Below are 12,854 nucleotides of genomic sequence, written 5' to 3'. Positions count from 1 at the left end.
CTAAAATAAATATAACAAACAGTGGTTATCTCTGGGAAGTGCCATGTCTTTTCCAATTTATTTGTGTTGACAATGTTGGAATATTTTAACTGTGGGCATATATTACTTTTGTAATTAGGGAAAATGTGTTTCTTTTTAAGTGTCATCCAAGCTGAAACCTGATCACTACAAACAATGTCAAAAGTTCTCAATTCATCAAAGTGCACACAAACTTGAGGTGGACCTCCACAAGCGATGGCCAGTGAGAATGGTGCAAACACCCTGTACCCCTTGATGAACAGTCGGAATCCAGGAAGCAAATCCAAACTCTGTTTACTGGACAGCCAAATGCTCAAGACTAGATTCATTTGACTAATAGTTCTTAAGTTTATTTTTACAAATTAGTTCCAGGAGTACACAATGCACAAAACAGTAAACATTTTCATGCAGTCACCTGGACATTCCCAATTGTTCCATAATTCTGGTTTCTGAGTACATGTTCTCCCTAATGCTATCTCATTCTGCAGCCAAAACCAGTACTTTAAATATTCCTCATTCTGATAGAAAAAATCCAACTACACTCTCTACCCTGAAAGCAAGACCTACTCTGAAATTGACAGGGTTTTCTGCACTCCTCAAAAGATGGGAAATTAAGAGTTAATATTATTCAACAATTTTTGTACGAGGCGCTGACTTGCACCACTTGGTGCCCTCTATCTACGGAGACGAAGACAACTACACAAACAGCTCTGAGGAGAACGGGCATTTCAATAGGGATTGTGACATCAGATCACTCTTAAACTTTTTTCCCCTTTCTTTCTAGGCTGCTTTGAAATTTCTCAAATGAAGGAATAAATTACACCCATTTAAATAGGTAATAAAATATACCCACAGCACGCACATATTCTGTGCGTGGAGTTTAAACTGCAATATTTTTGGAGAACAATCACACACTGCCATCAAACACTTTAAAACTGTTCATGCTATTTGTCCTAGTAATTCCAATTCTAGAAATTCAACTTACAAGAAATAACTGGGTATCTTCAGAAGCTATGTGTCCTCCTCGTAGCATTTGTTTTTACAATGGGAAAAACCTTAACATCTTGTAACGTGGGTTTAGTTAAATAAATACTCTGTAGTATGATATGACTACATGAAAAACGACCATATATATTTTTAAAAGGACATAGAGGGAGAGCAGTCCACTAAAACTAAGCACACTAAGAGCAAGGACGTCGTTCTACTCACAGCTTTGCTCCTTTGTTCCCTGCACTTACAAACGCCTGGCCACCGTAGCCCCTCAAACCTCACGCGACGAATGAATTTGAGTAACGCGAGTGTATACTGAATAGGTTTCAGCTAGAAACATACACGGCAGCATCACATAACACGTTCATTTACTTTCTGGAATTCCACTGCCCAGACTAAGCAAAACAAAAGAACAAGATAACACCCATCACGCGTACCCTGGTGTGCTTCCGGAATCACAGGGGAGGGAAAAGCTCAATCTGCTGCTCCTCAGTATCAGACCCCTGGGGCTCCCACCGGGTGAACACCACTGGCCACGTGTGATTCCAGTATGCAGGGATTTATAAAGCACAATATGGCCCCTAAATACAAGCCAACTACTTGCTCTGGTGCTCCACCCAAAAAACAGGAATTTTCTCCAAAGTTGGCCTTTTTACAAGGATTGCCAAGGGTAATTTTGATTTTATAGAAATGTTGCCTTAGAAGGTAACTTCTGAGGACTTCCCTGGTGGCGCAGTGGTTAGGAATCCGCCTGCCAGTGCAGGGGACACGGGTTTGAGCCCTGGTCCGGGAAGATCCCACATGCCGCGGAGCAACTGAGCCCGCGAGCCACAACTACTGAGCCCACATGCCACAACTACTGAAGCCCACACACCTAGAGCCCGTGCTCCACAACAAGAGAAGCCACCGCAATGAGAAGTCAGCGCACCACGATGAAGAGTAGCCCCTGCTCGCCGCAACTAGAGAAAACACGAGCACAGCAACGGAGACACAACACAGCCACAAATAAAAATAAATAAAATAAATACATTTATTAAAAGGAAAAAAAAGAAAGTAACTTCAGAACCCAGCCTTCCCACCTCCACATATAATGCAACTCTACTGTATGCCATGGCGATAATCCCAGACAAACCTAGATGAATATGCAGAGTTTCCTTGTTTTTATTCCACATATTGTCTAATATCTCCACTATTAGCAAATGTTGCTTTTGCAGTAAGAAAAAAGCTCTACCTGATTTTTTCAATAGCTCAATATAGTCCTTTCTACATTTATCACAGAGATGCTAGATCTGGACTTGACCTAAGACAACACGACTCCTATAGTATATTATCATCTGTCAGAAAGTTTACTCATGCAGCCCATTATTTATTTTATCCTTCTGCCCTATGCTACTGTAAACAAATTCTTAATAAACACACAGCTCAAGCTATATATCTTTTCAACAAGAATAAGGCAATTTTCTATTTCTGTTAAGATTCACTTACATTTGTATGAAACAGAAAAAAAATTTAAGTTCTTTATTAACATACAAATATTTCTTTAAAAATCCAAAATAAGGTACCTGAACATCATAGAGCGCTACAATGTTTTCATGCTGAAGTTCCTGTTAAGAAAATCGAGAATTCAAAATATTTGTATTTATTCTAATAATTATAATATTTCAATACACGAATAAAATTAATTTAAGTATACACACACATATACATCCATTTATACTACTTCTAGTATACCATACTTCTGTTACTAGATTAGAACAATTCAGTCTACTGAAGAATAAAAACAAATGTGCCTGATCGAACTTTACTTGGGGCCTAAATATTTTTTTTACTGTCTTAATTTTTTAGACTCTTAACAAGGTGAGTACTCTCATTTACAAAATAAAGGTCAGAGTTAGTATGACCACATACTTTCTGCTAGCCTTTCAGATTTAATATACAATTTCTAACAAGAAAGGCATAAAATTCCAAAGTGCTTTTAAAAAGCACGATTTGCCTAAAAGAAAACGAAGTATAATTCAACAAGCTATAATTCTTACCAAAGAGCTGTCCAGAGAATAGTAGTTCTGATGAATGTTAGATGAAGGTTCCATGTTTATATTACTTTGGGAAACACTGGGTTAAACACACCTAAATTGGTCCCTTCATTGTATCATTTTTTTCGACTTTCTTTAATGAGTCAAGTGCTTTGTCACTCTCCAAGAAGTATTTAGTAAACAGCATTTTCCACACTTATTTGACCACGGACTCTTTTTTTCCCTCAAAGCATCCCACTTGGATAACAGTACTTGTGAGTGATCTAAAAAGACCACTTTAAATAAATAAATAAATAAATAAAAAGACCACTTCCAAGGAAAGTAACTTTGTTCAATTTATAAGGAAGAAAGATTCCAACTGCCCCCATTTCTCAAAAAAAAAAAAAAATTAACTGTAACATGAAAGGAATCGGCAGAAGAGATAAATAATGTGTAAGAGGGACCTGCCTCTTCTCAAACAATAAGGCAGTAACTAAGGGAAAGAAATGATGAGAAGCTAAAAGCAGTTTTCATGTAATCCCTCTAAGCACTGGCCAAGAGCCACAAACATCTATTCTTAAAAATAGCTTCCCAGTACTCAATGCTTCAAAAAACTGAGCGTGCAAAAAACGAGAGCAACGGTGAACATTCTCAAACTTGGGGCCAACTACCAAAATTGCAAAGGATGTCATCGTGTATCCATTTAAGTTTTAATCTAGTATGAAATACCACATAAAGAAACATACCTTTAGGATTTTAATTTCCTTCCCAAGCAGTATTTGTGATTTTGACAAGTTCTTTTTATTAATACTTTTAATAGCTACCTCCCAATCAGTTTTCTGGAAAGGAAAAACACTGTTACTCCTGGAAATTATTCCACAGAAACAATTCAACAGCAAAAAAAAAAAAAAAAAAAAAAAAAAAATCTATAAGCATAAAGATGCTTTTAGCAAATTCATGTAACAGCACTGAGAAGAAAAATGGAAAAGAACCCGAATCTCTAACAGGAAAATGATTTTATAAATTAAAGGTGTAGCAAGCTAATGTCCTACAAGATAGCCAGTAAAAATAAATAAATATGAAGACCACGTAGTAACAAGCATTAAGTGAAAAAAGGACACAGTTTATTTACAACTATTTAAAAGTTATGGAGGATAACCTGGGAGGTGGTGTAATTAACTGAAAACAGGATTTGACAGCTAGGTAGGATTAAACGTGTTTTCGCTATTTTTTTTCCCTTGAGTTTTAAGTTACTCTCATGATAAAGTCAGTAGTATTTATTACTCTATCGGCTAAGCAACCAGGCCATCCCTTTGGACCTGCCCCTTGGCCCAAGCCTTATAGGATTATTTCCACGCCCGAGGTGCCTTTCCAAATTCTTTAGATCCTAAAACCTGCTGGGAGCCTGTTTGCGAAACAGCAAAAGCTTTAAAAAAAAAAAAAAAAAAAGCTAAGCCCGCTTTCGGGTCGATTCGGGTCTCCCCGCGCCCCGCCCAGCCCCGGGGACTGAGGCCGGTGGGGCCGTCGGGGCCCCGCGCGGGGAAAGGCGACACCGAGTCGGGGAAGCCCCGGGCTCGCGGGCCGCCGGCCGGTTTTCCGCTGGGTCTGCAATTACCGGCCACCGGGGAGGTCCGTGCGCTGCCGGCCCGGCCCCGCCGCAGCCCCCTCGCACCCGCCGCAGCCCCCTCGCACCCGCCGCGGCCGCGCCTCAGGCGCCGCCGCCCGCCCGGCCCGGCCGGCGGGGCTCACCTGGCGGTGCCGCCCCCGGAAGACGACGGCGAAGGCCCCGTGTCCCACGAGGTCCCGCTTGCTGTACTCGAAGTCGCCCACCACCTCCATGGCCGCGCCCCGGGGTCGGCGCGGGCGGGCGGGCGGGCGGGCGGCGATCAGCACCGCGGGCCCGCCGGCCCCGAGCGCGCCCGCCGGCCGCCGAGCTGGGGCAGCCGAGGCCCCGGGCCCGAGCGGGCGCTCATGCCGAGAGGCCGGGCGGAAACGGGGAGGCGCCGCGCGGGGCCGGGGTCAGCGAGGCCTGGCCCGGCCCCGGCCGTTCCTCATGCCGGCCGCGGGCTCCCTGGCGAAGCGGGCTCCCTGGCGAAGCGGGCTCCCTGGCGAAGCGGGCTCCCTGGCGAAGCGGGCTCGGCGCTGCCGGGCAGGGGCGCCGCCGCCTCCGTCACTGGGAGCCCCCGGGGCCGCGCGCGCACCCGGTAAAGGTGCGGGCCCCGGCGCCCCTCATCCCTGCCCGTCGGCGCCTCGGTCTCCCCGCGGGCACTGCTCAGCGCCGGCCGCCGCCCTTCGCCGGCCCGGCCCAGTACCCTATCGCCCTGCCCCGCAGCGGCCCCGCACGCGCGCGTCGGCCGCTCCGCGCCGACTGCCGGCCCTCCGCGACGTCAGCGCATCTTCTTCGCCGCAGCGCTCGGCGCGGCAGGCGCGCTCCTTCCGCCGGGAAAATGAGTGCCCAGCTGCTGATGGAGGCGGGAGGGAGCGCGCGAGCCTGCGCGCCGTGGGCTGGACCCGCTAGGAGGCGGGCTTCGGGGAAGCGGGTCGCCAACACCGGCTGCGGGAGGGACAGGGGCATCCCTGTGCAGAGTGGACCCCGGGCCTGCGGTGAGGGCAAAGGAGCATCTCCCAGAGCCCGGCCTTTCCCGCGCTCTCCAAAGCCAGGGGTCACGCTGCCAAGTCCCAACCCTTCTGCGTTTACTGCTCAGGGTCCCTCACGACGTCGTGTAGGGCAGGGATCCTGCACTTCTTGGGGTCGCTTGGCTTCTGTGAGAAGCTGATGACAGCTCAGGACCGTCCTCCCCGAGAATTGCCAAGGGTCGCAGACTCAGGTTTGCATACTGTCAAGGCTCTAGTGAGAACGCTTGCTTCCCGCCTCCGGTGTCCTGCCGGTGTGACCTCAGACTTACCTTAAATCACATAAGGGAGTTTTCTTTTCCACCCGATTATTAACGTTCAAGCGACAAGGAACTTATTTGTCACCTTTCCCTCAAAGAGGTGTCTCACGAAATCATTTTATAAACCACGTGCTTGAGAATGTCAGAAATCTCAGGTCCTATCATGCACTGTATGTTCACTTGTTTAACGTATTTGCTCTCAGGTTATCCCTCACCTCCAGACCTACATTTCCCACTCCAGGCCCATCCCTGCACAATGACCTCTGAAGGCCAGACAGGGACCCTGAGAACCTCCAACCTTGAGGCAGTCAGCGGAGGAAATCTCCGGAGAGGAACTGGCCCCTTCCTGAAACCCTTAAAATATGGGGTCTTGGGTTTATGCTCCCAACTCTGCACACCTACCTAATTCCCTCCCTACTTCAAAATCTGGCCCAGGTACGTGTTAGACCCTGTGAAAGTCTGCAGCCTTCAAAAATTAAGAGCAAATGAAGCAAGTTTGCACATACACACAAAAATTCATGTGGAGATGATTCCTTACCTCTTTGAAAGATTCTCTATCTTCCTTTCTCTTTAAACATGAGTATTTAAATAGGATATAGGATTCAATGTGCCAAAATTCACTGAAAAGTAGTTCTCTGGGATAAATATCTTATGGGCTGTAGGACCCTGGACCAGCCACTTCACCTCCCCTGCCTAGGTTTCCTCATCTGTAAAATGAAGATGTAACATCAACATATACCTTCATTGGGTTGTTAAGAGGACTGAAGGACTGAAATGTGGAAAGAGCTTGGAAGATTGCCTGGCTCTACAAAGCACTATTTCAGTGTGTGTTGGGTAAGTAAAGTGAGATCAAAGCTGGTCATAGGCAACCCTTCCCCGACCTCGGTGCAGTGCTGGGGTCTCCCCCTTCCCTCCTCTGTCCAGTCCCCAGGTGGTGCTTAGGTGAACAGAACGCAAGCTTTGCAGTTCTAGAGATGGACCATTACACCTGTGTAAGAGCTGTTTATCTAACTGTCGCCTGGAGAATTCACTTCCTATAAAGTTTCTGTGAAGAATCAATGGGTATAAAATTTTTGGACAGAAGGGAAGCAGTGGGGAGGGCTAACACACCTGGACTAAGGCTGGCAGCCTTTCCCATGCAGTACCTGACAACAGCCAACATCCCAGGGAGCAGAGCACGAGCCGACCAGGCCGTCCTGAGGTGCCGAAGCTGCTGGTTTCAGGATCCGTCGCTGAGGTGCCTCGTGGGGCCTCAGCACCCTCCGGGAGCAGTGCTTCGACCTTCCTGCTGGTCACCTCACCGTCCAGGTGAGGACAGGTGTATCCTCTATCAGCTGAGCCGGTGCATGAGACATCATTCATAACTCAGCCATGTTCACAAGGTTGCATCCACGAGGAATTGAAGTTAATTGAAGCTAATAATCAATATACAATTTTGAGCTGTTTATATTTAATATCATTAAAATTACATCCCCACAGTAGGACCTTATGGAGATGTTTTAAAGAAGCCACTAGAAGCCCTTAATTCAGACCTGCATCCCATCCCGTACGCACAGGCTAAACAGGGGCCCCAGGAACACACCACTGCTTTAAAAAATAAAGTATGCAGCAGGCACAGAAGGATTTCTGACCTCAGGGCTCACTACCGAGGAGAAGTGGGGGGGGCACGTGGAGTGGGAGAGCTTTGCTAAGGAGACGTTTAGTTAGTGTTTAGTTAGGACTAGGTCTATAAGCACATAACCAACGTCAAATGTGATAAAGCAAAGAAATAAAAGAGGAATGTAGATAAGGATACAGGTGTGGCTCTCGGGTTCCCAGCAGAGCCTGGGACTGGAGGAGACGTCTGCTTCCTTGTTCCTTCCCCTCAGGGCTCCGTGGACAGGGCAGAAGGGCGGAGAGCCAGCAGCCAGCAGTCTCAACCCCAGATTCTTCAGGAAGCGATTCCGATCAGCCCCGCTTAGGAGAGGTGCACTGAGCAATCATCTCAAGCCAGGGACTGGAGTTGAGGGGGGCAGGTCGAGCTGTCCAAGGCTGTGGGTGCTGCAGGGAGGGTGGAGAAGCAGGGGCTGGGTGGGTAACTCAGGAAGGGTGACCGGGGGTCAAATTTAGGCTTTAATCAGGAATGCAAGCAAGGGGGACTTTTACTTTACTTCTGAAAGCATGCCAAGTTGCCAATCTGATTCACTTTCATTGTTCTTTGTTCTAGTAACTGTGTGTGTATGTGTGTGTGTGTGTGTGTGTAAACATGCCTGTTGACAAACTATTGAAATGTTTCAGTTAGTAAATTGTGTAATAGTAACCGCAGTGAGAGGTGAAATCACTTACTAATAAAAATTCTAACATAAACTTAGTTCATCAGCCAAATGCCACGGGATGCTGTGATGGTAAAAGGACCTCCTGTGACAAGTAAATGTGACAAGTGTTCACGGCCCCATCTCCCAGGCAGGCATTCTGAGATTAGGAGAATCACCAGTTAATTATTCTCTTCAAATCGCATCATTGCTGTTTGCTTCTATTTTGGTTCTATTGTCTCTACTTTGATCATACTGCTGATGCTTTGAAATTCTTGGGACTGTTAGTGTGCAGAGCTTTGATGTTTATACGTGTACGATTTTATAGTAGAATATGGAAATAAGCACATAAAGTGAAGAGACAACAAAGTTTGGATATATTTCTTAAAGCTTTTAGAAAATATAACCACAAATCTTCTGAATCATAAACACAAATCTTCTGGAACGATATAAAAAATAGACTTCAGCCAGGAATTTTCTTTTTTTAAAAATAAGTTTATTTATTTTTGGCTGCATTGGGTCTTCATTGCTGCGCGTGGGCTTTCTCTAGTTGCGGCGAGCAGGGGCTACTCTTCGTTGCGGTGCGTGGCCTTCTCATGGCGGTGGCTTCTCTTGTTGTGGAGCACGGGCTCTAGGTGCGTGGGCTTCAGTAGTTGTGGCACATGGGCTTCAGTAGTTGTGGCTCACGGGCTCTAGAGCGCAGGCTCAGTAGTTGTGGCGTGCGGGCTCAGTTGCTCCGCGGCATGTGGGATATTCCCAGACCAGGGCTCGAACCTGTGTCCTCTGCACTGGCAGGCGGATTCGTAACCACTGCACCACCAGGGAAGTCCCAGCCACGAATTTTCTGATACTATGATAACATGGCAACAGCAAGCAGCATCTTTCTTTTCTTTTCTTTTTTTTTTTTTTGGCCTCACCACATAGCTTGTGGGATCTTGGTTCCCTGACCAGGGATCAAACCCGGGCCCCAGGCAGTGAAAGTATGGAGTCCTAACCACTGGACTGCCAGGGAATTCCCAGGAGCATCTTTCTATATTGTGCAAGAATCAATATAAAATTTTCATTTCTAAAATGAAAAACAATTTGATTATTTCAACCAAAAATTTGAGCAGCTTATGTTTGCTATTGCTATAACTGTTAGACCCAAATAGTGCTCAAAACTTGAATTATTAAAAGTTAAAACGCTAAGTATATATTTCACAGGAATGGCTATAATGTTCTGTTAACGCTAATGGTTGGAATAAAGAATATTTTCAAACATCACAAGGATAAATTTCAGAAAACATCATGAGTCTGTTGTCCAAATAAAGCATCTGAAATATTAAAACTCCTAAAGGAAATACTTGATTGATGTGACAATAAAGGAAATGAAAAATTTTAACTTCGAAACAATTTTATTCACAAACTTTTATTTTTGGCCATGCCACGTGGCTTGCAGGATCTCAGTTCCCCAACCAAGAATCGAACCCAGGCCCTCGGCAGTGGAAGTACAGAGCCCTAACCACTGGACCACCAGGGAATTCCCTCAAAAACTTCTTAAACAGAATCTACTTCGTGGTTTAAAAAGAATAACACATCTTCAACCATGATGGATTTACTACAACTTTAGACAGGAATAAGATCAACATCGATGTGTAATTGCAGCCTAGGTCTTTGCTCCCTCTTGTAAATCACATACCTACTGAAATGAGGAAACAGCTGTCCCAGCTGGGCTCTGCAGAAACAGATGTTGAGCTGGAGTTGGCATAGAGATGCTCATGAGGGGTTGACACCAGTGACGGGAGGGACAGGAAGGACATCAGTGACTGGCATGGGAGAACCCTGACGCAGGCTTGACCACGCCGGGGCCACCCCAGCAGAAAGCTCTGGAGCTGAGCCAAAAAAGCCCAGCTCACCCATCACCTGCTGGGGCTGCCCTGGAGGGCATGACCCTGGGTGGCCAGGCTGCTCTAGGGCTGAGGCCCTGGAGGAGCTGACAACTGGGGACTGACTGACAGTCCTTCCCCAGCTGGGCAGCACGTCCTTCCTCCCAGGGGAGTCTGGGTGGCACATCTCCCAGGCGACCACAGACTACAACTTTGGAAAACTTATGAGTCAGGCTGTAACGTCTCTATCATTATCAACGACAAGTCTATTGTTTCACAGACAAGTATTTTTGCTTTGTTTTGTTTTTTAGTTTTTAAAGAGAAATACAGTTTATCTTGGAAATGTTCAGAGCACCGCTGTGCTCTGTTCGTCTGTCTGTCTGTCTGCCCACACGTCCCAGGCTGCTGGCATGGGCCCAGGAACGGGCCTCCGGCTGAACTCCCAGAAGGCTGATTCCAGGGCTGCTCACAGGTCCAGCCACAGATTAAACAATAAGATACTATTTATTAAGGTTTTAAGCCTCATCCCTGAACTTGGATGGGATGAAGATTTGGAGAGAGGTTGGAGGAGACAGAAAACAAACCCAGGTCCCGCAAGCTCACCACGTAGCCAAGGTTTTAGACTTCCTGAGGGAACCCAGGGCTGGAGGCCAAGGTGCAAGAAGGGCGTGTTCCTGGGAGGTTCCGAGTTCTGGGCAGGGTGAGAGCTGCCCTGTGTGTGTGTGTTTATGGGAGCAGGGCTGGAAGGTGGATGGGCTCCACTGCTACTTTGGTTCGCATCTTCAACTACGGTAAGTCCCCTACATACGAACTTTCAAAGTTGCAACTTTCAAAGATGCGAACGTGTGTTCGTGTGTCCAATCACACTAAGTTAGTTCACGTCTGCTGTACATTTTCACGTGCATGCATCCTCTACAGGTGGTTGTGCTTTCGTGTACTTTACTGTGCAGTACTGTATAGAGTACAGTACTAGTAAAAAATAGAAGTGTTCATTTCTTTGGTACTAGTGCAGAACTTAGAATAAAATATGCAACCTTAGAATAAAATATTTCTTTAAAAATTATATTTAAAGCCCATAAAATAATTTCACCCTGAAGAATTTTTTTTTAACATCTTTACTGGAGTATAATTGCTTTACAATGTTGTGTTAGTTTCTGCTGTATAACAAAGGGAATCAGCTATATGCATACATATATCCCCATATCCCCTCCCTCTTGCGTCTCCCTCCCACCCTCCCTATCCCACCCCTCTAGGTGGTTACAAAGCACCGAGCTGATCTCCCTGTGCTATATGCAGCTGCTTCCCACTAGCTCTCTATTTTACGTCTGGTAGTGTATATATGTCCCTGCCACTCTCTCACTTCGTCCCAGCTTCCCCTTCCCCCTCCCCATGTCCTGAAGTCCATTCTCTACGTCTGCGTCTTTATTCCTGTCCTGCCTCTGAGTTCATCAGAACCATTTTCACTCTGAAGAATTTTGAATAGGAATGTACTTTAGATATTATAGATATTGGATTGATAGATAAAAATCAGATATCATCTTTTTAATCCAATTACTTCACTGTGACCACATTTGTTAAAACTGAGATCAATATTATGTGTGGTCTTTATGATTTCCTTGGATCCCTAGTACTTATACTTATTTCAGCAGACATAATATACTTGTGTGAAAAGTATTATAAACCTATTACGGTACAGTACCATATAGCCGATTGCATTAGTCAGGTACCTAGGCTAACTTTGTTGGACTTACGAACAAATTGGACTTACAGACGTGCTCTCGGAACAGAACCCCTTCGAATGTAGGGGACCTACTGCGTCTCTCTTCTGTTTGCATGCTCATCTCACCATGCCCAACCCAGCCCGAGTCTGGTTCCCTGGCGCTGAGAACTGGTCCTCTGCCTGTCCCCTCCCCTCACAATCCACCTGCCCACTGTCGTCAGCCAGGGTTAGCTCCCCCTCCGGCCCGCCCACACCCCACGCCACCCCCATCACACTGACTGCGCCCAAGAGGGCTGCGCTGGGAAACCAGGCCTCATCCCTCAGTAACTTAAGGCCCAAGGGGGTGATGTGAGTGGGGTCCCACCACCCCAAGACCAGGCCCTTCCTGCCCTGGAGGAGGCTGGACAGGGGATGGGGAAAGGGTGCGGGGGGGGTAACCAGTCCAGAGGCCCACAATCCTCCAGAAAACTCCTACGAAGGAGTCTCAGACAACCAGCAAACAAGGGCCCCAACCATTTCCAGCCCCATCATTTTTCTCTCCGGACAATGAGCCGGCCATCCTCCATCATCTCTTCCTTAATAGTCTGGGAGTGTGGACCCGAGGGTTCAGGTTGGGGGCAGACCCCACCTGTAGATGTGACTCCATCTCCGCTGGGGGTCCACATCACCCTCATCCTGGTCAGTCTCTCTGGCGGGCCTACGCGCCGAGGCTCTGACCCTGCACTTCCTTTGGGAGACGGGGAGCCCACTTCCCTCCAAGCAGCCCCATCACCCTCTGCCATCCTCCACAGCCGCACCACACTCCTTGGCCGTGAGCTCCCGAGGGAGTTTTCTGTCTCATCTAGCTCCAAGTCAGTTGCCGGGTCCACGACGTTGGTGGGTAAAGGTCCAAACAGTGAGCCTTTTATTCGCCGACGTGCTCACTGCGGAAGAAGCACTCCTCCACTGCACACCCCCACCACGTGGCCTTCCCCTGGCTCTGCGGGCCCCCAAGGCATTCTCCACCCTGATCTGCAAGGCCCACCAGGTTTCCAGCGCCGTTCAGTCACTAGCTCCCAGAGTGC

General features: G+C 47.1%; 1 protein-coding gene and 1 pseudogene across 7 annotated transcripts in view; both read right to left on the bottom strand.

Annotated features, from left to right (window-relative positions):
* Positions 1 to 5,108, bottom strand: part of ULK2 (unc-51 like autophagy activating kinase 2) — a 65,868-nt gene extending 60,760 nt beyond the window's left edge. For all 7 annotated transcript variants that reach the window (XM_036836648.1, XM_036836649.1, XM_036836652.1 and 4 more), the window contains exons 1-3: positions 4,770 to 5,108; positions 3,767 to 3,859; positions 2,571 to 2,612 (exon numbers count right to left, since the gene is read on the bottom strand). In XM_036836648.1, the coding sequence (XP_036692543.1) occupies positions 2,571 to 2,612; positions 3,767 to 3,859; positions 4,770 to 4,859 (225 nt within the window). In that variant the 5' untranslated portion in view covers positions 4,860 to 5,108. The remainder of the gene's footprint in view (positions 1 to 2,570; positions 2,613 to 3,766; positions 3,860 to 4,769) is intronic.
* Positions 5,109 to 12,317: 7,209 nt separating this feature from the next.
* On the bottom strand, positions 12,318 to 12,572 carry LOC118887391 (annotated as a pseudogene).
* Between the last annotated feature and the right edge of the window lie 282 nt (positions 12,573 to 12,854).

The sequence above is a fragment of the Balaenoptera musculus genome, chromosome 20, assembly GCF_009873245.2.
Source record: "Balaenoptera musculus isolate JJ_BM4_2016_0621 chromosome 20, mBalMus1.pri.v3, whole genome shotgun sequence".
NCBI classification, from domain to species: domain Eukaryota; kingdom Metazoa; phylum Chordata; class Mammalia; order Artiodactyla; family Balaenopteridae; genus Balaenoptera; species Balaenoptera musculus.
Note: the sequence above shows the minus strand (reverse complement) of the source record. Positions and strands in the feature narration are given on the sequence as shown.